Genomic DNA, 22,912 nt, shown 5'->3' on the forward strand with positions numbered 1-22,912 from the left:
AAATATACAGAGTTCACTCAGGAGTGAGGTTACAGCTGGGAGGCAGTGTTGCTTCTTCGGGCCCTGTGTTTATGGTGTTGGTTCCAATGCGACGACCCCCTAAAGCACTCTCACTCTCAGAAGTGTTTGGGAAATGTTTGTTTGAAGGCGTCCTGTCCTGCAGTAAGATTTTTAAATAGTTTTCAGAAGTGCGTTGCCCGACGAATGCCCATATTCTCTAACTACAATTGTTTACAGCAATGAGACTGCAGTTCAGTTTATAATAATAATAATAATCTTTGCATTTGATATAGCGCTTTTCACGTCGGGAGGACGTCCCAAAGCGCTTCACAGAACACACTGTAAGGGGAATTGACTGTATATTTGTGGGCGAACGCGGCAGCCAATTGCGCACAGCAATGTCCCACAAACAGTCGTAGATTGAAAATGAACAATTTATTATTGTTTTGGTTTTTGGAGGGATTATTATTAGGCTCTGTGTGGAGTAAGGAAACTTGCCCAAAGTTTCACCCTCTGCCTGGAATTGAACTCAGGTCTCTCACTTGCAAAGCGAGTGCTCTAACCACTGAGCTACAGGATTCCACAATGTACCAATGTGGTTTCTGGGTGTTTTGCGGTGGGCACATAGCAACCACGTCACACATTGGGGGAAAAATTGGATTCAATACTGGATTCTTGAGCGCACACACATATATAAGTATTTATTACAAGAACTGAAACTTATCTGTAAAGGTATGTCCCCAAAATACACCCAACCTTCACTTCTTTTGCAAGGTAATGGTTGGGATACAAGTTTCCCAAGCTATATGCCTTAATGTCTCTCGCAAGATTATGGTGAATACCTCTTGCCTTCAGTGACTCTGATTAACCTTAATCTCTAACCAATCTTGTTTGCTGTATCTCCACCGATATGTAGTATCTCCAATGCTAAATCAGCCTCAAGGAGGTTTGCTTCTGCCAAATAATTATTTTGCCCTCAACAACTCTGAACTATTATAAAGCACAACTTTGTCCAATACTTTAACATTACTCTCATGTTTGAAGCGGCTGTATAATACACGTCTTGCACTCCCAGACAAGAGTACAAGAAAAGACTTTCTCAAAAGTGACCCTTGTTTCAGCCACAGAATATTCACTTTACAGTATATCCAAATCCCTGACTGTCCAGTGCCTTGGGATGTCCTGACATGAAAGGCGCTATACAAATGTACTTGTGTACTATATTGTATTTTGTGAAGCTCTTTGAGACATTTCAAACGACATGATAAGGCGCTATATCAAATGCAAGGATTATTATTCCTTCACTTCTGGCCTTCATTGTTTCTTACTCCACTGCCGAGTTTAAGTATGGATTCTGTTATGGCCATTGCTCCTAATTCTCTTTTGGTCAGGTCAAAGGTGTCCCATTTTTCTTCCTTGTCCTCCTTGCAACCTCACTGTTGAAATAAAATTGCATCAACTCATTAATTTCCAGATGGCATGTTGTAGAGCTTCTCGACTCCCTTGGTCTTCCCTCTAAAACTTGGTGCAATTTAACACAGCACATGAAGACACACAGAATATGGCAAAACAGTCAAAATCTGGAAAACAAAAATAACATTCACTTTATTTCCATTACTAAGTTATTTTTTGAACAGTAGTTCAAAATGCATGTTTTTTAATGTACTATAAGGCACTATGTAATTACAAGTTGTCCGATATGACAGCAGCCTACTCCGATTGTACAAAGAGTCTGCCACGACACAACTTCACACATATGATTCCTCACTGATAAACCTCCAGATCCTGGATGGTCAGGAAAAGCACAACACTGAATGAGGAGCGGACACTTTCTCAGTTGACTTGCAAAAATAAAAAACCTTATCTATTTCCCAATAAGACTGTTAATGTTACTATCAGAACACTATTGATACCAGGGATTACTTAAATTCTAGGTTAAAATTAAATTTAATTTCAGACTGGTACCAGTTGCTTGTGCTGTTACACTCTATTAAAAGGTTAAATGCCACAATAGGATTCTCCCATCCTCTCCAGAAGGCACTGTGTTAATTGGGGAATTATACCGTGGCTGGTATCCGCTGCTATCTTGTCCAAGTGGCCAGTTTTCATGTGAGAAATTAGAGAATAAATGCCAGCGAGTTGTTCAGGAGGGTGGGGGGAGTGTTATAATGGATGCACATGAACTTGTCCTTGCCGAATACACACACACAGGGATTACTGGATAGCAGTCAGGAGCAGGAACTACCTGGCTGTTACCTTGCTGAGAGACACTGGTGTCATTTGTAGTGGTGTCATTCCTATCTTGGCTGAGATGAGCTAATTCATCACAAGCTGAGCTTTGAACCTGGGACCCTCCCGATTTTGTGTAACTCAAGTTTCAAATTGGCCTGTGGCTCGATTAAATAAGGTATTATTATTATTAGCGGAGGATGACTGTTAATTCTTTGTTGCAATTAGGTGATTAAGGAAGTGTGGCATTAAAATGTACAGTATCTTCATGTCATGCTCATGTGTCACATTGTTGTTTGTATGCAGCTCTTCAGAGCTCAATGGTGTTCTCCAAAGATACTGGGCTCCTGGTTTTCCTAAGAAAATCACTTCGTTTTGAAGAAGTAAGTTGTGTCAGCAATATTGATTGTCTTTTAAAGTTGCATTTTTTAAAAAAAAATGGAATCTGTGACATTTATTAGAAAAATCGGTCATGTTTGTAACTCCAGTTTCGAGACAGCAGAGAAGACGTTCTGAAATTACTGTCCGAAGTCGTCGAAAGAATTGGCGAAGCAGTGGGACGATATGCCTGTGACATAAAGGTGAGGAATTTTGTAGTTACTTTCTAAATACACCTGAACATTTAGACTCTGAATGGAATGTGTGCAACATTTATAATGGACCAATGTAAAGGGGAAGCTGCCCTCCTCACTGCATCACTTTTAATCAGGTGAACTTGAGCTCCCCACACACACTCACACACGGTTTTAGCATTTTTACACAGATGCATGTGTTTGTTTATTGGCGTTGTTAAAGAATGAGTCATGTAATCATCTCCAGAATAATGTTAAAATGCTCCATTCAAAAATCCCAGAATATTCCTTAGATATCCCCAAAGAGTTATAGATTGGGGGTTTGGGGGGGAACGAGGAACAAGAGGGAAGTGTGGATTGCATTTATACTGCACAGATTTTGAAATCACAATGCTGTCCAATGTAAAGTATATTGGTTGATGTGATATATTTCGAATAATAAAACAGAATGTCAAGTAATATCATATTTTGTAAAGCTTTCCTGCACTCAACTGTTTTCAAGAGCAGTTTGCAGTTATTTTTTGCCTTGCTATTGCAGAGTGTTTTGTTTCAAACAATTTTCTTTCCCACCTCCTTTCCTGATGGTGATAATTTCTGAAGTATAGTTTCCACACGCATTCTTTAGGGGTGAGCCCACTAATCCAGTATTAGCAAATCAATTGACCATGGGAGAAACACAGCCCAGTCAGATTATGTCCTGACAAAACACGCAGTCACTGCACTTAGAGTATATCCCATCAAGCGCATTGGGACATCCTCCTGACTTGAAAGGCACTGTATCAAATGTAGGGATTATTATTTGGCATCCCCACGGGCACTATTTACAGCAGGAGACCCTGTAAGCCAATTAAGTCTGGGAACTCTGGCAGAGTTTTAAAAAAAAATTCCTCCTCCTGCTAGCCCAGGACGCTGAGGCAAGAAAAAAAATGTGTTTGTCTTTTTCTGAATTAATGAGGTGTCTGGATTTTGGAGGTCACCTCACCAAACATGTCGAGCCATATTTTGGGTGCTGCAACATTAATCAAGAGTTTCTCCATGTGAAAGGCAAGGAACCACATCCTCGTGAGAAAAGAGCTAGATATCCTGCAGATCTTATCATTGAAAGGAAACCGATTTCACCACATGAGTCACATACACATCAATCCCAGGTGATAGGACCACCAGTAGATGGAAATTGAAGTTCCTTCTGCTCTTCCCAATGAAATACTTCAGCTTCTTCCACAGTCATTTGCACCACAATGTGACAGCTTCACCTTTCACAAATCTGTTTGAGTGTTAGGGTCCAGTTTTATGTTGTTAACCCCAAACCCCATCCTTGCAGCAGGTGGGGAGAGGAGAATTTCATGCCATCCAATTAAGCTGTGGTGGAGTAAGGATGGTGTGCTTAACCCCTCTGTAATATTGCTACTTTTACTGTTTACCAATACACTGAGTTTGTTTTTCATGTGGGATGGATATGATTTTTTAAACAAAAAAAGCACACTAGGATGAACATGCCTCTTTTATTTTCTTAGGGCACGTGTGTTGTCGTGTACACTAAAGAGAAGGCTGCAAAATGTAAGGCTGCTGCCTTGGATCTTCTTATTACGGTAGGATTTTCTTGTAGTTGCCTTTAATTGGGGGAATGATTCATTCATTTGTATGGTGTAGTGTCAAACTACTTCATTGTTGAGAGCTCCAAAGTGCTCCCCCGCCCAGTGAAGGGCTCTATATTAACAGTGAATGCTTAGTGAGAGCAATTGTTGTTCTTAATTGCCCATAAATGTTATGAGACAATTTTTGAAGGATTAGAAATCAAAGTTTAAGAACAAGAGGGTGGGCAAAGATCATAAAATGAGGCTGGGAAGTATACCGACAAATAATCACACTGGACCACAGATCTCATAAGGCTTGAAGAGTAATAATTTAACGTTTTGGTAAACCAGCCGGTTTATATCCCATTTGCATCTTCCCTGAAATCGGTACTCTTTTGATGACATTTAAATATGCAGTACGTTTAAAGTGTGTAAATTGTGAGGGTTTGTGAGTTTGGTAATTGATCCCGTGTATACACAGTGGAGTCTGTTAAGCACCATATGTAAACCAGGTATAAATCGTGAATAGATGAAAGTCCAACAATTTTTTTCTGTGTAAGATGTGGAATTTTGCATTTTAAAAAAGTTTACTTTGCAATTAAATTGCAGTTACTGCACAGCAAATTGAGCTCCAGCTGTCTTCAACAATTCAAAATCGGAGAACTATTCAACAAATTCTATGGAGATTTGTCACAGAAGAGCAAATTCCCAGATACAGGTGTCTTTTCTTTGTTTGCTTTGAACAGCAAAAACCCCCTTCTCTGTGATTAATGTTTAAGCCTCCTGCTTGTCCCTCGCACTCTCTGCACACATTAGAGATTGCGCTTTCAGCCACTACGCCCTGAAACTCTGGAACACTCTCCCTCAATCCCTTTACCTATCGCCCTCTCTCCCCTTTTTCAAGTCCCGCTTGAAAACCTTCCTTTTCGCCCGTGCATACGGTCACGCCACCCCGCCCACAGCTCAGAATCAGGCTCCACTATGAAGTGCTCTTAGACGCAACCCTACGTGGAGGGTGAATATAAGTGCAAGTTCTTGTTGTTGAAATTATGTCTTACAGTCTTGTTTCAAATTCCTTGTTTGGACAGTGTTGGAGAAGGTTTATGAGCTGCTGGGAGTTTTAGCGGAAGTCCAGCCTACTGAGATGCTCCATAACTCAGAAAAACTTTTCTGTGCTTATTTAAATGAACTGAGAGTGCAGGTGAGTTCATATTTTCTCTCTCTTTTGTTTGGTACAAGATATATATTTTGCCCCATCGTTTACCTTTCCTTACCATTCCTGTAAGTCCCGCAATATTTGGCTGAGGGTAGCAAAAAACTCATTCAAGATCTCATCAGAGAGAAAGTCTTCTGGGTTAGTTTGATGTACATGTGCTTCCCTGGAGCACATGTGTTTTACATCGTAAAGCTCCGAGACTCTACCCCGTGTGAAGGGCGCTATATTTCACCCACAAAATATACAGTCAACTCACTTTTCACTATATTCTGTGAAGTGCTTTGAGACGTCTCGAAGACGTGATAAGGCACTGTATTAAATGCAAGGATCATTATATTATTTCAATAGCGAGTGTTGAGCAAGGGCAAGTAGTTGTTGTCATTTTAAAATCCCAGGGGGTTTTAAAAGAGGTAGCTTATGAGACAGTGGAGGCCTTGTGTCTGATCTTCCAAAATTCCTTGGATTCTGGAACAGTCCCCATGGATTGGAAGATCGCAAATATCACCACTATTTAAAAAAGTTGGAAAGGAAAAGATGGGGAACTATAGGCCAGTTAGTCTCACATCAGTAATAGGAAAAATTTTAGAATCATTGATTAAGGATGTGGTAGTGCGGTATTTAGGGGAGCACAATATAATTAGGCCAAGTCAACATGGCTTTACAAAAGGGAAGTCATGTTTGACAAATTTCATAGAGTCTTTTGAGGATATTTCGAGTAAACTAGATAAGGGTGAATCAGTGGATGTGGTCTATTTGGACTTCCAGAAGGCATTCGATAAGGTCCCGCATAAAAGGTTAGTCCAAAAGATAAGGGCCCATGGAATTGGGGGGAGCATATTAACGTGGATTGGGGAATGGTTAACGGGTAGGAAACAAAGAGTAGGGATAAACAGGTCCTTTTCAGATTTACCATCTACATCAATGATCTAGATGAGGACATCGAAGTTAATATATCTAAATTCGCGGATGACACAAAACTAGGAGGAAGTGGCAACACAGAGGATGACATTAAAAAAATGCAGTGAGACATAGATTGGTTAGGTGATTGGGCAGGTAGATGGCAGATGAAGTATGATGTAGGGAAGTGCAAAGTCAGCCACCTCGGTAGCAAAAACAGTAGAGCTGGTTATTTTTTAGAAGGGGAGAGATTGGAATGTGTTAGCGTCCAGAGGGACTTGGGTGTCCTTGTACACCAATCACAGAAAGTTAGTCTGCAGGTGCAGCAGCAGTTATGGAGGCGAACAGTATGTTAGCATTCATTATGAAAGGATTAGCGTATAAGAGTAGGGAAGTCTTGCTGCAACTGTATAGGGCCCTGGTGAGATCACATCTGGAATACTGTGTGCAGTTTTGGTCTCCTTATTTAAGGAAGGATACTTGCCTTGGAGGGGGTGCAGCGTAGATTTACTAGGTTAGTACCAGGGATGAGTCACGAGTCACGAGGATAGGCTGACCAATTTGGACCTATATTCTCTAGAATATAGAAGAATTAGAGGGGATCTTATAGAAACCTATAAGATCATCAAAGGGCATGATAGAGTAGATAGTGGGAGATTGTTTGCCCTGGTTGGAGAAACTAAAACCAGGGGTCACAACCTTAAAATCAGAGGCCAGCCCTTTCGCACTGAGTTGAGAAAGAACTTCTTCACTCAAAGGGTGGTGAATGTATGGAACTCGCTACCCCAAAGGGCTGTTGACGCTCAGTCCTTGAACATATTCAAGACTGAGATGGATAGATTTCTTATTGCAAAAGGTATTAAGGGATATGGGGATAAGGCAGGGTAAGGTTATTAGCTGGAGTTAGATTAGAAGATCAGCCATGATTGAATGGCGGGGCAGGCTCAAAGGGCCGAATGGCCTACTCCTGCTCCTACATGTTACGTTATGTTAAATGCCCTTAAGGCTCTTGTTGCAGTGTGAAGCACAAACCTCAGAAGCAGTTCCAGTTGTATTCGACTTCACTGTTGAGCGCATTTGCAGAGCCTGGCAGCTGGATGCACCTTGAGGTTGATTCTGTCGTCAGCGGCAAATTCACAGGATCAGGTGCAGGCAGCTATTCTGTGAACAGCAATACCCCAAACAGCAATGAAGTGACTGACCAAATTTATCTTCTAGAAACGAAGGCTTCAATTTGTTAATTTCTTATTCCACAGATGACCTCTGCCACAAGAGAGCCGAAATTCCTTGTGGTATCGGGGTGCCTTAGAGGGTTAACAGCACTCATGATAAACTTCACAAAATCCATGGAAGAAGGTGAATTTCTGGTTTTGATCGCATTCAGTTATCAAATGTTTATCATGTCTCTTAATCTATTTATAACAAAATAACAATCTGCAAATTTTGCTTTGCAGACCCAAAAGCTTCAAAGGATATTTTCGACTATGCATTGAAAGCCATTAATCCACAGGTGATTCTGAGTTGCTGGAAGCTTTGTGTAAAGATAACTTGTTAGAGGTGTGAGGTTTAAATAGAAGGTAGAGGAAGAGAAGGGAGATATTGGAACAGGAAGAAAATTATTGGGAAGTCATTTTTGATCTAAGGCCACATTTAGGTTGTACGTGGTGGAGCTTATAATATGACACTAACATGACACTATAGTCAAGTACATGGAGTTGATCATGTAAAATCAACATGACATCACGTGCAATAGAGAATAACTGAATAAGACACACCTTATTTCTCAAGCCCAATATTGAACATTTAATATTTGAGAGCACTTCATCTTAGTATTTTGGCGGATGGGCCTTCTGCCACTCTGCCCCCACCCTCTGGAATTCCATCCCGCAGTCCCTCTGCCTCGCCCCCTCCCATGCCCCCTTCAAGACCCATCTCAAGACCCTCCTCTTCGACCATGCATTCGATCACCCTGCTTCCCCCATTCTCTCTCCACCCTCCCCGATCCCGACCCCCAGCTTTGTCAAAAGCTGCCATAAGGGTGTGAATTTTAGATTTATAATTTTGACCTGAATGCATCTGTGCACAGAATGTCTGCGCACTGCTGATGCAGCTCACTGTCTTTCCAGGAATTACCAATACAGTTTACATTTCTAAAAAGCCTTTCGTGTAAGGAGAGAGTCACAAAAGCACTTCATATAGCTAACTGGGGAGGGAGCTGGGAGCAGGAGAGGCTGTAAGCCTAGCGAAAAGATAAGTCTCATGGAGAGGCGAGGAGGAAGGGGTAATGAGAGGGATTCTGAGATGAAGCTCCAGAGAGCAGGGGCAGAGTGGCTGAAGGATTTGAACTTTATTTTGAAGTAATCTTAGTGTGTGAAAGGCGCTATACAAATGTAATCGTGTTGTTGTTGTGTGGTTACCAGGGACACAGAGTGTTGTGGTCTGCTGACAGTTTTGTGTCTTTTCACAGATTGACTTGAAGAGATATGCTGTTCCTTTGGGTAAGATTGTTTTGATTATTTTATGTTTTTTCCTCTTTCTCTCTACCTCCCAATCCTCCTTTCCTGCCCATTTACTGTGAAATGTAATGACTAAGTACAGTATTTATGGTGTGAAAGTGGCAGCCAATTTGCATGCAGCGATGTCCCACAAACAGCCTTGAAGTGTTCAACTTTGAGACATCTTCCTGATGTGAAAGGAAGTATAACAAATGCATGGATGACAACAATAATAATAATAATAATAATGGAGTCCTGTAGCTCAGTGGTTAGAGCACTCGCCTTGCAAGCGAGACACCTGGGTTCAATTCCAGGCAGGGCAAAAACTTGGGCAAGTTTCCTCACTGCACACGCCTAATAATAATACCTCCAAAACAAAACAATAATAAATTGGTCATTTTCAATCCACGACTGTTTGTGGGATACTGCTGTGCACAATTGGCTGCCGCGTTTCGCCCACAAATATACAGTCAATTCACTTTACAGTCTATTCTGTGAAGCGCTTTGAGACATCTAAAAGACGTGAAAAGCGCTATATCAAATGCAAGGATTAGGATTATTATTATAATAACTTGAGTAGGTTGAAAATTCTATGGAGGAAGTCACTGAGAATATAAAACCTCACAGACAGACCCTGAGCACCAGGGCACATGCTGTAAAGCTGCAGTTTGGAGATGCAAATAAATATAGTGACAAATATTGCTAGCTAAAAGTTATTTTAAGATAACTACATGAACACTGCAGTCTTTATTTTTGCTTGTCAGATGCTGAAAGTATGCAACTCCTGCAAGGGCCATTTGATCTTGGCAGTCTTTGATACTTTACCCAAGTGAGCCATTCTTCATATGGGAGCTTGGTCAATGAGCGTTTCAACCTTGTGGGATGTCACAGTTGATCCTGGAACAAAAACAGAGAGAGCTTGGAAAACTCAGCAGGTCAGGCAGCATCTATGGAGAAAGGAAAGTGAGTCAACGTTTCGGGTCCACGACCCTTCGTCAGAACCCAGAACCCAGTTCTGACGAAGGGTCATGGACCCGAAACGTTGACTCACTTTCCTTTCTCCATAGATGCTGCCTGACCTGCTGAATTTTCCCAGCTCTCTCTGTTTTTGTTTCAGATTTACAGCATCTGCAGTATTTTGTGTTTTGTTTATAATAATAATAATAATAATAATAATAATCCTTGCATTTGATATAGCGCTTTTCACGTCAGGAGGACGTCCCAAAGCGCTTCACAGAACACACTGTAAAGTGAATTGACTGTATATTTGTGGGCAAACGCGGCTGCCAATTGCGTACAGCAATGTCCCACAAACAGTCGTAGATTGAATATGACCAATTTATTATTGTTTTTGGTTTTGGAGGGATTATTATTAGGCTCTGTGTGGAGTAAGGAAACTTGCCCAAGGTTTCGCCCTCTGCCTGGAATTGAACTCAGGTCTCTCACTTGCAAAGCGAGTGCTCTAATCACTGAGCTATAGGACTCCACAGTCCTGTAAAACAGAGGTTTTACAGTTAATACTGGGCCTGCCCTCACATTCTATAGTGGCCACTGGATAATGATTAGCTTTGGGAACCATCCCATTCGCCTGCAAATACACAGTCGTTAAACTTCACAGTAAATAGTGTGAAGCGTTTTGAGATGTTTCAGTGACGTGATAAGATACTATACCAAATACTATACAAGGGTTATTATTCTTGTTATATTCTTCTTTACCCATAAGATGTTGAGATCAATTTTAGAATTACAGGGGATTCAACCTGGGACTTGGCTGGTCCGTACAGATCGTATAATGCATTTACCCACTAGTCCATCACATATCCCCCCCTCCCCGTCACACGCAAACACACACACACACACACACTACTTTCATTTGGGGTTTATTTGAGAAGCCCTCAGAAAGTTATTGTGGTGGTGTGCGTCTTTCACAATTACACCTCGGTCAGGAAGAGGAAATGTAATTAAGATCCATGCAGGGGATCTAAGGCAGCTTTAACTTGCTTTGTTTTCTCTGTGCAGCTGGGTTACGCCTGTTCACACTGCACTCCAGCCAGTTCGGCACCTGCCTGATGGACAACTATCGAACAGTGTTTGAAAAAATGAAAAAATCGTGTGGCCATACAAACAGTGAGATGAAGAAAGCTAGTTATTCCGCACTGGAAAGTTTTCTCAAACAGGTAAGCAGATCTACTTTAACCCATGCAGCTTTATAATGGTTTCTTGGAACATCCTTAAATCAGGTACACTTCACATGAGTCGATAGAAGCATCTTTAATTAAATACTCAGTAGTTCACATTTGAATACATTGGAATACATTAGAATACAGTACAGAAACAGGCCATTCGGCCCAACTGTTTATACCGGTGTTTATGCTCCACATGAGCCTCCTCCTGCCCTTCCTCAACTAACCTTCAAGCATAACCTTCTATTCCTTTCTCCCTCATGTACCTATCTAGCTTTTCCTTAAGTATATCTATGCTATTTGCCTCAACAACTCCTTGTGGTAGCATGTTCCACATTCCCACTATCTGTGTGAATAAATTTTTTCTGACTTCCCTATTTGATCTATTTGTGACTATTTTATATTGATGGCCTGTGGTTTTGGTCTCCCCACAAGTGTAAATATCTTCCCTATGTCTACCCTATCAAAACCTTTCATAATTTTAAAGACCTCTATCAGGTCACCCCTTACCCTCCTCTTTTCACGAGAAAAGAGTCCAAGCATGTTCAGCCTTTCCTGATAGGTATAACCTCTCAGTTGTGGGATCATCCTTGTGAATCTCCTTTGCACCCTCTCCATTGCCCCTACACCCCTTCTATAATGTGGGGACCAGAACTGCACACAGTATCCTAAGTGGGGTCTAACCAAGGTTCCATAGAAGTTTACCATAACTTCCCCGCTTTTCATTTCTATACCTCTAGAAATGAACCCCAATGCCTGTTTTGCCTTTTTTATGGCCTTATTAACCTGTTTTTCTACTTTTAGTGAATTGTGTATGGGTACCCCTAGATCCCTTTGTTCCTCTACCCCATTTAGGTTATTATTTTCCAGGATGTATGTGACTTCCTTATTCCTTCTACCAAAATGTACACCTCACACTTTTCTACATTGAAATGCATTTGCCATTTAAATGCCCATTCAGCAAGTTTATTAATGTCTTGCTGTAATTTGTTGCAGTCCTCCTCTGTATTAACTATTCCCCCCAATTTGGTGTCGTCTGCAAATTTTGTAATTGTACTGCTGATTCCTGAGTCAAATCATTAATGTATATTGTGAACAACAGTGGTCCCAATATCGATCCTTGTTGAACACCACTGCCCACCCCCTGCCAGTCTGAGCAGCTACCCTTTACCCCTACTCTCTGTTTTCTGTGTTGTAGTCAATTTGCTATCCATTCTGCTATTTTTCTCCTGACTCCACACGCTCTGACTTTATTCATTAGTCTACTATCGAATGCCTTTTGAAAATCTAAATATATTACACCTACCACACTACCCATGTTTACTCATTCTGTTACCCCGTCAAAGAATTCGATGAGGTTGGTCAAGCATGACCTTCCTTTTTGAAATCTGTGCTGACTATTCTTTATTATGTTTTCCGTTTCTAGATGTTTTTCTATTACCTCCTTCAGTAAGGATTCCATTATCTTTCCTACCACCGATGTTAAGCTGACAGGCCTGTAGTTCCCTGGGCTTGTTCTAGCTCCCTTTTTAAATATAGGTATAACATTAGCTATCCTCCAGCCCTCTGGTACTACTCCCTGCCTCTGCTATCTCTTCCCTCGATTCTTTTAATATACGCAGATGCAATCCATCTGGACCAGGGGTTTTATCCTCGCTGAGTTTTGTTAGTTTTTCGATTATATCTTCCCTTCGTATCTTAAATGTATTTGTATTATTTTTGATCTCTTCTTCTACTGTCATGTCCACCTGATCCGTCTCCCTGGTGAATACTGAGACAAAGTAATTATTTAATATGTCTGCCATTTCGCTGTTGCGGCCTTGTCCGTCCCTTAGCGGCCCTATTCCTATTTTGATCTTTCTTTTGTTATTTATATGTCTGTAGAATATTTTACGATTTCTTTTTATATTTCTTGATAATTTAATTTCATAATTCCTCTTTGCCTTCCTAATTGCTTTTTTGACCTCTTTGTATTCTTTTTTGTCATGCTCTCCCTTGTTGTTTACGTACTTAGTTAACGCCTCTTTCCTGAGTCTCAACTTTGCCCTTATGTCTTTATTCATCCATGGTTCTCACTGTGGCTCAGTGGTTAGAGCACTCGCTTTGCAAGTGAGAGACCTGAGTTCAATTCCAGGCAGAGGGCGAAACCTTGGGCAAGTTTCCTTACTCCATACATCTAATAATAATCCCTCCAAAAAACAAAACAATAATAAATTTGTCATTTTCAATCCATGACTGTTTGTGGGACATTGCTGTGCGCAATTGGCTGCTGCGTTTGCCCACAAATATACAGTCAATTCACTTTACAGTATATTCTGTGAAGCTCTTTGGGACGTCTAGAAGACATGAAAAGCGCTATATCAAATGCAAGGATTATTATTATTATTATTTATCTTTGTCTTGCTTTTTAGCGGAACATATTTTTCCTGGACTCTATTGATCACTGCTTTAAATGTTTCCCACTGCTGCTCTATCTCTTTGTTTGCCAATATTGTTTTCCAGTTTATTTTCTCAAGTTCCGTTCTCATCCCCTTAAAATCAGCTTTTTTCCAATCTGTTACCCTGGTCTTTGTCATACTGATGTCCTTCTCAATCATTATCTTAAACCTTATTAAGTTATGATCGCTATTGCCTAGATGGTCCCCTACTCGTACTTTTCGTATCTGCTGTAGTTCATTTCCCATTACTAAATCCAGCAGGGATTCCTCCCTTGTTGGGCCTCTTACATACTGGGTAAGAAAAGAGTCCTGTACACATTGAAGGAACTCCACTCCCTTATCCCCTTTACCTACCTCTTCTAGCCAATTTATTTGGGGTAGTTAAAATCCCCCATGATTATTACTCTATGTATTTGATGTAAATGCAGTTGCTAGTGCGTAGTGTTGGGCTTACTCAGGGGCTCAGACCTACTGGTTCTATAAAGGGGTTGTTTGGGAACTTGGAGTCCAAGCTCCTGGTGCCTTAAACCTAAATGCTTCTCTGAACATGTCAGGATCACAAGTATAATGTGCACAAAGTGACTATAGTAAGTCTTATTATACATCATCTGTGTGCCTGAAGAAAGATCCACATGCAATGGAGTGCTGTTATGACATGATTCTGTATAATGAGAATTTACTTAGAACAATTTGCACTGTTGCACATGCGCAAAGCAAGAAGTGATGTCGACGACAATGAAATGACCCAGAAGGACTCTATTTTAGCTTCCCGTGCTAAAAAACAATAGGCAACCTCCGGATCATCAGGTCACCACAACATTACAATGACCCAGAAGTTGACCATTTTTATTAGTGTGAGGAGCGGACTGGCGTGCAGCCCATGCAATAGCTAGTTGCCTACGAAAGTCATATCCACTATCGCACCTCGCTGTAACCCGGAACCTGGGTTGGGATTTTGTGATTCACGTGGATGGCAAGTCAGCACTTTGTGGAATGCCATCTTTGAAATACTGTACAGTGAGACCCGAAGGTTGCACACTTCCACACTACCCTATTTGACAGTTGAACCTTCACTTTTTCAGTTGCTAAAACTTTGTTTATATATTTAAAAAAATGTCAAGTGAGATCTGAGGGGCTTATAAATCAGCAGGAGTCATCATCATCTTCATTTCAACATTTAAAACACTTAAAAACACTTATTATTCTTTTTATTAAAAGAACATCTCATTGGAGCATGATTGGCAGGTGGCTCGTTGGAATCTGGATCTGGAGGGTTGAAAGGAAATGTTTGTATTTGGTGGTGTTATATCACACATGTTGCTGCACCACGGCACTTTGCCACAAAATACTAGCGCAAGTATTGATTCTTGTGGGAACTCAGGTACTCACTGTGTTTGCCTGGGGACCTCCTCTCCTGCCGGAGGTTGAATAGTAAATACCATGTTATGTATCAAACTGTGCTCATTCATTCTATAAATTAACATACAGCGTTAATCTTATGTAGTTCTAAGCCGCAAAAATATCTCAGCTTCAGTGTCATCCTGGCTCAGTTGGCAGCACTCTCTGTCTCTGAATTAGAAGATTATGGGTTCAAACTCCATGTTGAGACTTTGTGTGCAATTGTCTAAGCTGCCACTCCAGTGTAATGCTGGATGTTTGCTGCATTGTTTGAAGTGCCATCCTTCGGATCAGACTTTAAACTGTTCACGTCACTGTTTGACAAGTAAAGAGAGTTTCTTCTGGTGCCCTGACCAACAATCCCCAGATACAATCGGCCATTCACCCCATGGCTGTTTGTAGGACATTTGCTGTGGCAAATTGGTTGCCACATGTGCATACAAAATACAGTCATTACATTATTCAGTATGTTTCCAGCCCAACGAGGAAGGAAGCAGTGCTAGATCTAGTTCTGGGGAATGAAGTGGGGCAAGTGGAGCAAGTTTCAGTCAGGGAGCATTTGGACAACAGTAATCACATCATTAGGTTTAGAGTACTTATGGAAAGGGACACGGAGCAATCAAAGGTGAGGATATTCAACTGGAAGAGGGCTACTTTCAGTGAGATAAAATGGGACCTAGCCAAGGTGGACTGGAAAGAAAGATTGGCAGATAAAACAGCTAATGAGCAGTGGGAAAGGAAGCCTTCAAGGAGGAGATAGTTCGGGGACAAAACAAATATATTCCCACAAAGGGGAAAGGTTGGAAATTGTACTCCCTATACCCAAGTTCAGGTCATTTATATAGATCAAAAACAGCAGTGGTCCTATACTGACCCCTGGGGAACACCACTGCACACTTCCCTCCAGTCAGAAAAACAACCGTTCACCACCACTCTCTGCTTTCTGTCTCCCAACCAGTTCTGTATCCATGTTGCTACTATCCCTTTAATACCATGGGCTTCCTATTTTGCTTACAAGTCTCTTATGTGGCACTTTATCAAACGCCTTTTGAAAATCCATATAACTACATCAACTGCACTACCTTCGTCCACCCTTTCCGTTACTTCATCAAAAAACTGTTGTCAGGTTTGTTGAGAGAGAGCGGGGTAGTGGGATTGAATTGGATAGCTCTTTTCAAAGAGACGGCACAGACACAATGGGCTGAATGGCTTCCTTCTGTGCTGTATAATTCTATGATTCAGTGGTAGTGATACATTTTAGTCATTTCTGTGAAGGTCTTGAAATGAAACATCGTCTTGACGTGAACGGAACTATGTATATCAAATGCATAGATGACAACAATAATAGTAACAACTTGGGTAGGGTGAAAATTCTGAAAGCATATTCTCATCTGTCCCATGTGCAGGTTGCGATACAAGTTGCGGAAAATGCTCATTTACACAAAGACAAGCTGGAGTACATCATGCAGCAGTTCTATGACATTATCAGGACGCCAGAATCGAGCATGAAAGAACTCTCCATCGCCATACGTGGATACGGACTTTTTGCAGCTGTATGGTTTGCTCTTTCATTTCATTTTTATTTAAGATTTAGTGTGCCCAATTATTTCTGCAATTTTCTCCCCCATTAGGATACTCCTCTCTGCTCCTGATCCCCAGTCACCTCTTGATGGGTACAGTGCGACAACAACAAGATTACATTTGTATAGTGCCTTTCACGTTGGGAGGACGTCCCAAGGTGCTGGGCGTCCTCCCGACGTGAAAGGCGCTATACAAATGTAATAGTACAGTTCCTTTCTCTTTGACCGTGCCTTCAGCTCCCCTCTCGACTCTCTTCCCCCTCCTCGCTCCCTCCCTTCCCTCCCCTCACCCTGACCATTTCCCCCCTCCTTGCTCCCTCCCCTCACCCTGACCATTTCCCCCCTCCTTGCTCCCTCCCCTCACCCTGACCATTTCCCCCCAATGCTCGGGTCATGACCCAACTGTGCAGCGCCTTGGGACGTCCTCCTGACGTGAAAGGCGCTTTATAAATGTAATCTTGTTGTTGTTGTTGTTGTTCCATTGGCACTGGTTGCCTGTCAGTACCTGCCTAAGTGCCCATTATTCACAAGTTGAGTTGAGTTACCAGCCTTGTTTGAGGATATCATATTCGAGCCTAACCTCTCCCCACTCGGCTGCTACACATGCCCACAGTCATTGGGGGGGTGCAATATAGCCACAAAGGAGTAGCAGAACTGGGCGTGACATGAGGTTCATATGTTGATCTTTAATCTCTACAATTTGGCTTCTGATTTAGTCCCGGATGGTGGAATGAAAACCACTTCTATCAAGTAGCGTGGAAGTGAAATGAATTTGGGAAACATCAATCCAGTTGCTGGTGTATAAGCCTACAACAGGATGAAAGTACATAATATGTTGAAATGTTTCAGACTTTTGCAGTACTTATTGTTAAGTGTAGTGATTCTTTAATAATAATAATTATTTGGTCACTCAATAATAATTTGGTCACTCAATTCATGACTGTTTGTGGGACACTGCTGTGCCCAATTGGCTGCTGCGTTTCACCCACAAATATACAGTCAATTCACTTTACGGTATATTCTGTAAAGCGCTTTGAGACATCTAGAAAACGTGAAAAGCACTATATCAAATACAAGGATTACTATTTATATGTCTTTATAGTACTACAGCATCCTTGGTGACTGTTGAATCTTTATGTTCTTGTTGAATTATTAATAGCCCTGCAAGGCTGTGAACTCGAATGATGTGGACTTCATGTACATCGAGCTGATTCAGCGCTGTAAGCAGATGTATCTCACAGAGGCAGACACAGAAGATGATAATGTTTACCAACTGCCCAGTTTCCTAGACTCCATTGCCAGTGTCATCTTTCACCTGGACAAAGTAAGTAAATTACATTTTGCCCCGGAAAAATAGCAGACTGCAAAAAACACTGCATAGAGCAACATGTTTGCTATTGTTTAGCAGCTTAAATATTCTCCAGTGAATAACAATAGAAATAAATAAGAGCAGACAGCAAGTAATGACCGACTTTGCATGTATTCGTGAAAATGTTTTATGCCATTTTCTACTTTCATTCCACCTCCCAGATCCCCGGTGTTTACACTCCTGTGCTGGAGCGTCTGCTGGTGGTTCAGATTGATAGCTTCCCACTCTACAGTGCAAGGATGCAGCCGATTTGTTGCCGTTCCATTGTTAAGGTGTTTGTTGCACTGGCGGGAAAGGGACCCGTTCTCTGGAACTTTATCAGCACTGTAGGTCAGTCTCACGTTTCCACATCCGCAGCCTCGTTTGCAGTTACAAAAAGCAGATGAGAATTATTGGTTCTCTGTAACTCGTGTGTGTCTCTTTACCTGCATGTATACAAAATATAGTAGATTCTGGATAACTCGACCCTGGCTTAACTCTTCACTGTCACTTAAGTTGTCAGTCATGTTGTCAATATCCCAACTGTTTCATAAATAAACTTAATAAGGCACACCTTTTTACTTGTCACTCTGCTTAGCATGTAACTTGTTGCATCTGTAGAAATTCATGTAAGCATTCCAATGTAGAATTGATTGGATAACACATCCTGTAAGATGCCGTCTTGTATCACAGAGGCCTCTGGTCTATTGGAGACAGCGCCTTGGCTTGCCGCCCTATCCTGTGACGGGTGCCAACTCCAGTTGGACGTATACCAGGAGGAATGGCTGCTGTCATAAAGTGAGACAGCACTGACTTTATGGAAGCATCTTAAAGCATCGTAAAGTCCCAGCCGTGTGTCTGACACATGCGGAAACACATCACCATGCTTAAGAGTATCCAAACCAAACTGAATGTTACATGCATATCAGCTATACATGGCCTAAGGTGCATTATTGAGGTAGAGAAGATGAAGCTTTGCTCAACTTTCTGACTGGATGTTCTTGATGTTAACCAAAATGGGAAAGTGTTCAATTAGTTAGCTTGATGAGCACAACATATGCTTTCTAAAAAGGTTAAACAGAGTTCATGAGATTGCGTATTTACACAATGTTGTCTTAGTGAGCTAACAATCTTCTGTATTTCAGTGCATCAGGGTCTGATTCGTGTCTGCTCAAAGCCAGTCCTGCTTCCTGGGGTAAGGAAACATTTTGGGAAATTTCAGCTCATTTTAAAAATGGTTATGGACAATATTTATGTATTCAAATCAAGCTGCCTATTAATTGAAAATGGTCAGCCATTCCCAGTAAATATATTTGTTCATTCTGTATTTGACATACATTATCATAATCATAAATTTTGTTTCGCCCACAAAATATACAGTCAATTCACTTTACATAAAGTATTTTCTGTGAAGCACTTTGAGACAGCTCAACAATGTGATAAGGCGCTATATCAAGTCCAAGGATTATTATTATAATCACTCTGTGTAAGAACTATACTCTTGTAATCATTGGGTGTTAGACATGTACTCTTGTAATTCTTGCTGTTTTTGATGGCATTCATTTACTCAGGAGGGAACAGGAAGGTCGGAGTCTGGGCTGCAGCAGCAATCTGCCAGTGAGGTAATGTGGACAGGAAAGTGGAGAGTCCCCTCTTACAAAGACTATTTGGATTTATTCAGAAGCCTGCTGAACTGTGGTAAAATGAAGGTAAACCAATATGCTTATTGTTGCGACAAGGTTGTCATAATAAGTGTTCTCACATCTGCCCTCGGAACCCGTGAATCATCTATTTCAATGTCTCTTATTGTTTCCTTCAAGGAGTTTGGGTTAGTTGACACACTACAGATGATTAATTTGCCCCTGCAGTCGCTTAATCGGCTGCTGTACGATGAGTTTATTAAATCAATTCTCAAGATCATCGAGAAGTTGGATCTGTCTGTGGAGAAGCAAAATCAGCGTGAAGAAGAGGTACTGGCACAAGATTTTTTTATGTAAGCTCATTCGTTGTGTACCTGTGTGTCCTGACACCATCAGTGAAAATGCATACAGGTCTTTGATTCATCCCACATTTCCAAATGTGTACACGTTATCATTTATCAGTGTTCTGCAAACATTTCCAACTTCATCAACAACGAGGTGTTGGAAGGTTAGTGTTTCATTGTGAGCTCTGGTCCTTGCAGGTCAGTGTGGCACACAACTAACATTCATGTAGTTCAGAGCTTTACTGGGACAGGGATTTTTCCCATTTGGCTCCTGTTATCCCTGCAAACTAAAACCCTAACTGTGGTACCAGCTGAGCATCAGTAGGAAGCTTGCCAGACAGTGTTCACAAAGGCAAACAATGTGGTTTCAGCTGATTAAACTCCAATAGTACCCAACACACACTGTGGGGTCCCCAAGCCTCGGCTTTCATCAACTTTCACCTAATGCTCTCCTGAATTAGGTAAGCAAGGTGTGTCTCTGGGGAGACTACACATTTGATTGCAGACACAGGAAAATTTGCATATGGAAGTGATGCAAATGAGGAACTCTGTCTGGTTTGGGGATATATTTAAGTACGACAATGTGATTCTGCATGTGTCAGGCTGATCAAAAAAAAATATTGTTTTCCAAGGTGGATTTGTGGCAATCTGGATCAGGGAAGTTGGTGGGGGGGAGGTGGAACTAAGAAAGAGAAAACTTTTCCTCAGCAATAGTTCCCACAATGGTTTTGCCCACAAATATATGGTCAATTCACTTTACAGCATATTCTGTGAAGCGCTTTGAGATGTCTAGAAGACGTGAAAAGTGCTATATCAAATGCAAGGATTATTATTATTATTATCCAGATTTCTCAAACCAATCCATGAATTGGTGGGAGCCACAGAGGTGATGGCTGTACAAAACTATGTGTCTAGAGACACACAATCTCTATCCCACTAATTTCTGTCCCATCTTCAGGTCGCGCCTGAAGACCTTCCTATTCGACCAAGCCTACCATCACCTCCTCTTCCCCCCAGCTTGGTATCATGCTCCACCACTGTCAAGCGCTCCTGGACGCTACCCCGCGTGAGGGCCGTTATATAAATGCAGGTTGTTGTTGTAGGGACAAAGCCTGGGTTGAGGCATGCAATGAATAACCAATAAGTAACAATTATCTTTTTGGGGGCGGAAAATAAAAATCAATTTTACTGGGAAATGAACCTTTTTTTGAGGGAGGGACATGCTAGCACAGGAAAAGCATAGAAAACATTTCGGAAGGCAACGACAGGAAGATTTACTGTTCAATTAAGTAATGAAGTGACTCTCTTTGATTTTGCTTTATCAGGGCTCGGGTGATGTCAGCAATGGAAATGTGATCCCCACGTCTGATCCAGCAGCAGATCTGCAACCAGTGAAACCTAAAGACTTCACCGCCTTTGTCAATCTGGTACAGTTCTCCACGTAAGTATGTGGAACTTCCGAGGAAATTTGTTGTAAACTCTTATGAGTGAGAAGAGAATAGAGAGGTACAGGAGAAGCATTCGCCTACAGAACACTCAGTCTCAACATTTTACAGTAAAACGTGTGAAATTCTTTGAGATGTCCTTCCAATATGAAATGTGCTTTCTGAAATGCAAGGATTATTATTATTATAGGATGGGTGGAGGCACGTGTGGAGTATAATCACTGGCACGGACTAGTTTCGGTGCCCCATCCTTACATGTAATGCCATGAATGCTTTAATGAAAGCATCCAAAAGAGATCAGTTCAATCCTAATTATTTGTGGTTTGTTAGTGGTGATGGATGTTGTGTACTTCACAAAGCATTTNAAAAAAAGCTAGTTAAGTATCATTTTCAATGTTTTTGACATACGTAAAATAATGGTTTGTTAATTTCTTGCTAATTGTCTGCAGTATTTAGTGACTTTTGTGGGGTTAACCCTTCACCGTTAAGGTGATGGGAGTCCTAGCTGAGAACACATCGTAATAACTACCTTAAAAAAATCCTCCTAATCTCCACCTTTACTGCTTTGCTAATTATCTTAAATTGATGCTCTCTAGTCACTGACTCAACAACCAGTGGAAATAATTTTTCCTCATCTTCTGCTGTCTTGTAGTAGTTTATAGTTGTAGTATTTTTATGCTTTTTTTTAAAACAATATTGCTGTGAACTTTTCAATCAGCGAGCTGTTATTAGAAAGACATGAGGAATTCTTTGATCAGTGGGTGTACCGATTTGGATACGAGCTCATCCTGCGATCAACCCAGTTTCCTCTTGTCAGTGGATTCTACAAGCTTCTATCAGCTACAATGAAAATTGCCAAGAAAATTAATTATTTTAAGGTAACAATGCAATGTATTTAATTTCTTTCTTCCTTATTCCCCCCCCCCACTGGGTTTTTGGTCACTTTGTAAAAAGAACTCTGCCTATATAAGCGCTCTGGGACGCCATTGGGTGTGGAGGGCGCTATATAAATGCAAGTTGTTGTTGTTGAACTGCTAGACGTGGATGAGTGGACAGGCAGACATCTGCCGTGCTGTTGTGTGATGATAATAATAATAATCATATTTGTTAGATAATAATTACATTTGTTAGAAAATAATATTCAAGATCAGGATTTTTTTAACTGGAAGTTATTTTGCCTTTATTTGTTTTTCTGCTAAATATATTTTGCAAAGGAGGAAAGCATGTGACTGCTGCACTGAGGACATTCTGCTGCTATGTTGGTGTATTTTTGCACTAATTATAGTTATAATGGGGTGGAATTTTTTTTTGCCAGGGTGTCAGCACAAATACTTGGAAACAATGTCACACGGATCCCGAAAAGTGTGCCTGCTTCGCATTATTTGGAAAATTTGGAAAGGAGGTAAGCACTGGAGTTTATCCCAGTTACTTGTTGAGTATTTTTGAAACTACAGAAAGAGATGGAAGATTTGCGAGATCTGATTCCTGAGAGACCAGGAAAATCCTGTGAGCACTCCCCACAGACGAACATGGTATAATTTTTGGCACCTTGA

The 22,912-nt window shown here is 41.1% G+C and overlaps 1 protein-coding gene across 1 annotated transcript in view; it reads left to right on the forward strand.

The window, feature by feature from the left end:
* The first annotated feature begins 1,699 nt into the window (after positions 1–1,699).
* The window catches only part of prkdc (protein kinase, DNA-activated, catalytic subunit), a 100,074-nt gene continuing 78,861 nt past the window's right edge, over positions 1,700–22,912 (forward strand). Inside the window, exons 1-19 of the mRNA XM_042331664.1 lie at positions 1,700–1,721; positions 2,536–2,612; positions 2,718–2,810; positions 4,316–4,390; positions 4,985–5,093; positions 5,464–5,576; positions 7,745–7,844; positions 7,943–7,998; positions 8,956–8,986; positions 11,003–11,160; positions 16,409–16,555; positions 17,742–17,906; positions 18,113–18,281; positions 19,076–19,125; positions 19,502–19,639; positions 19,751–19,900; positions 21,240–21,355; positions 22,078–22,237; positions 22,675–22,761. Coding sequence (XP_042187598.1) covers positions 1,700–1,721; positions 2,536–2,612; positions 2,718–2,810; positions 4,316–4,390; positions 4,985–5,093; positions 5,464–5,576; positions 7,745–7,844; positions 7,943–7,998; positions 8,956–8,986; positions 11,003–11,160; positions 16,409–16,555; positions 17,742–17,906; positions 18,113–18,281; positions 19,076–19,125; positions 19,502–19,639; positions 19,751–19,900; positions 21,240–21,355; positions 22,078–22,237; positions 22,675–22,761 — 2,016 coding nt within the window. The remainder of the gene's footprint in view (positions 1,722–2,535; positions 2,613–2,717; positions 2,811–4,315; positions 4,391–4,984; positions 5,094–5,463; positions 5,577–7,744; positions 7,845–7,942; positions 7,999–8,955; positions 8,987–11,002; positions 11,161–16,408; positions 16,556–17,741; positions 17,907–18,112; positions 18,282–19,075; positions 19,126–19,501; positions 19,640–19,750; positions 19,901–21,239; positions 21,356–22,077; positions 22,238–22,674; positions 22,762–22,912) is intronic.

Source organism: Callorhinchus milii, unplaced genomic scaffold, assembly GCF_018977255.1.
Source record: "Callorhinchus milii isolate IMCB2004 unplaced genomic scaffold, IMCB_Cmil_1.0 Scaffold2, whole genome shotgun sequence".
NCBI classification, from domain to species: Eukaryota; Metazoa; Chordata; class Chondrichthyes; order Chimaeriformes; family Callorhinchidae; genus Callorhinchus; species Callorhinchus milii.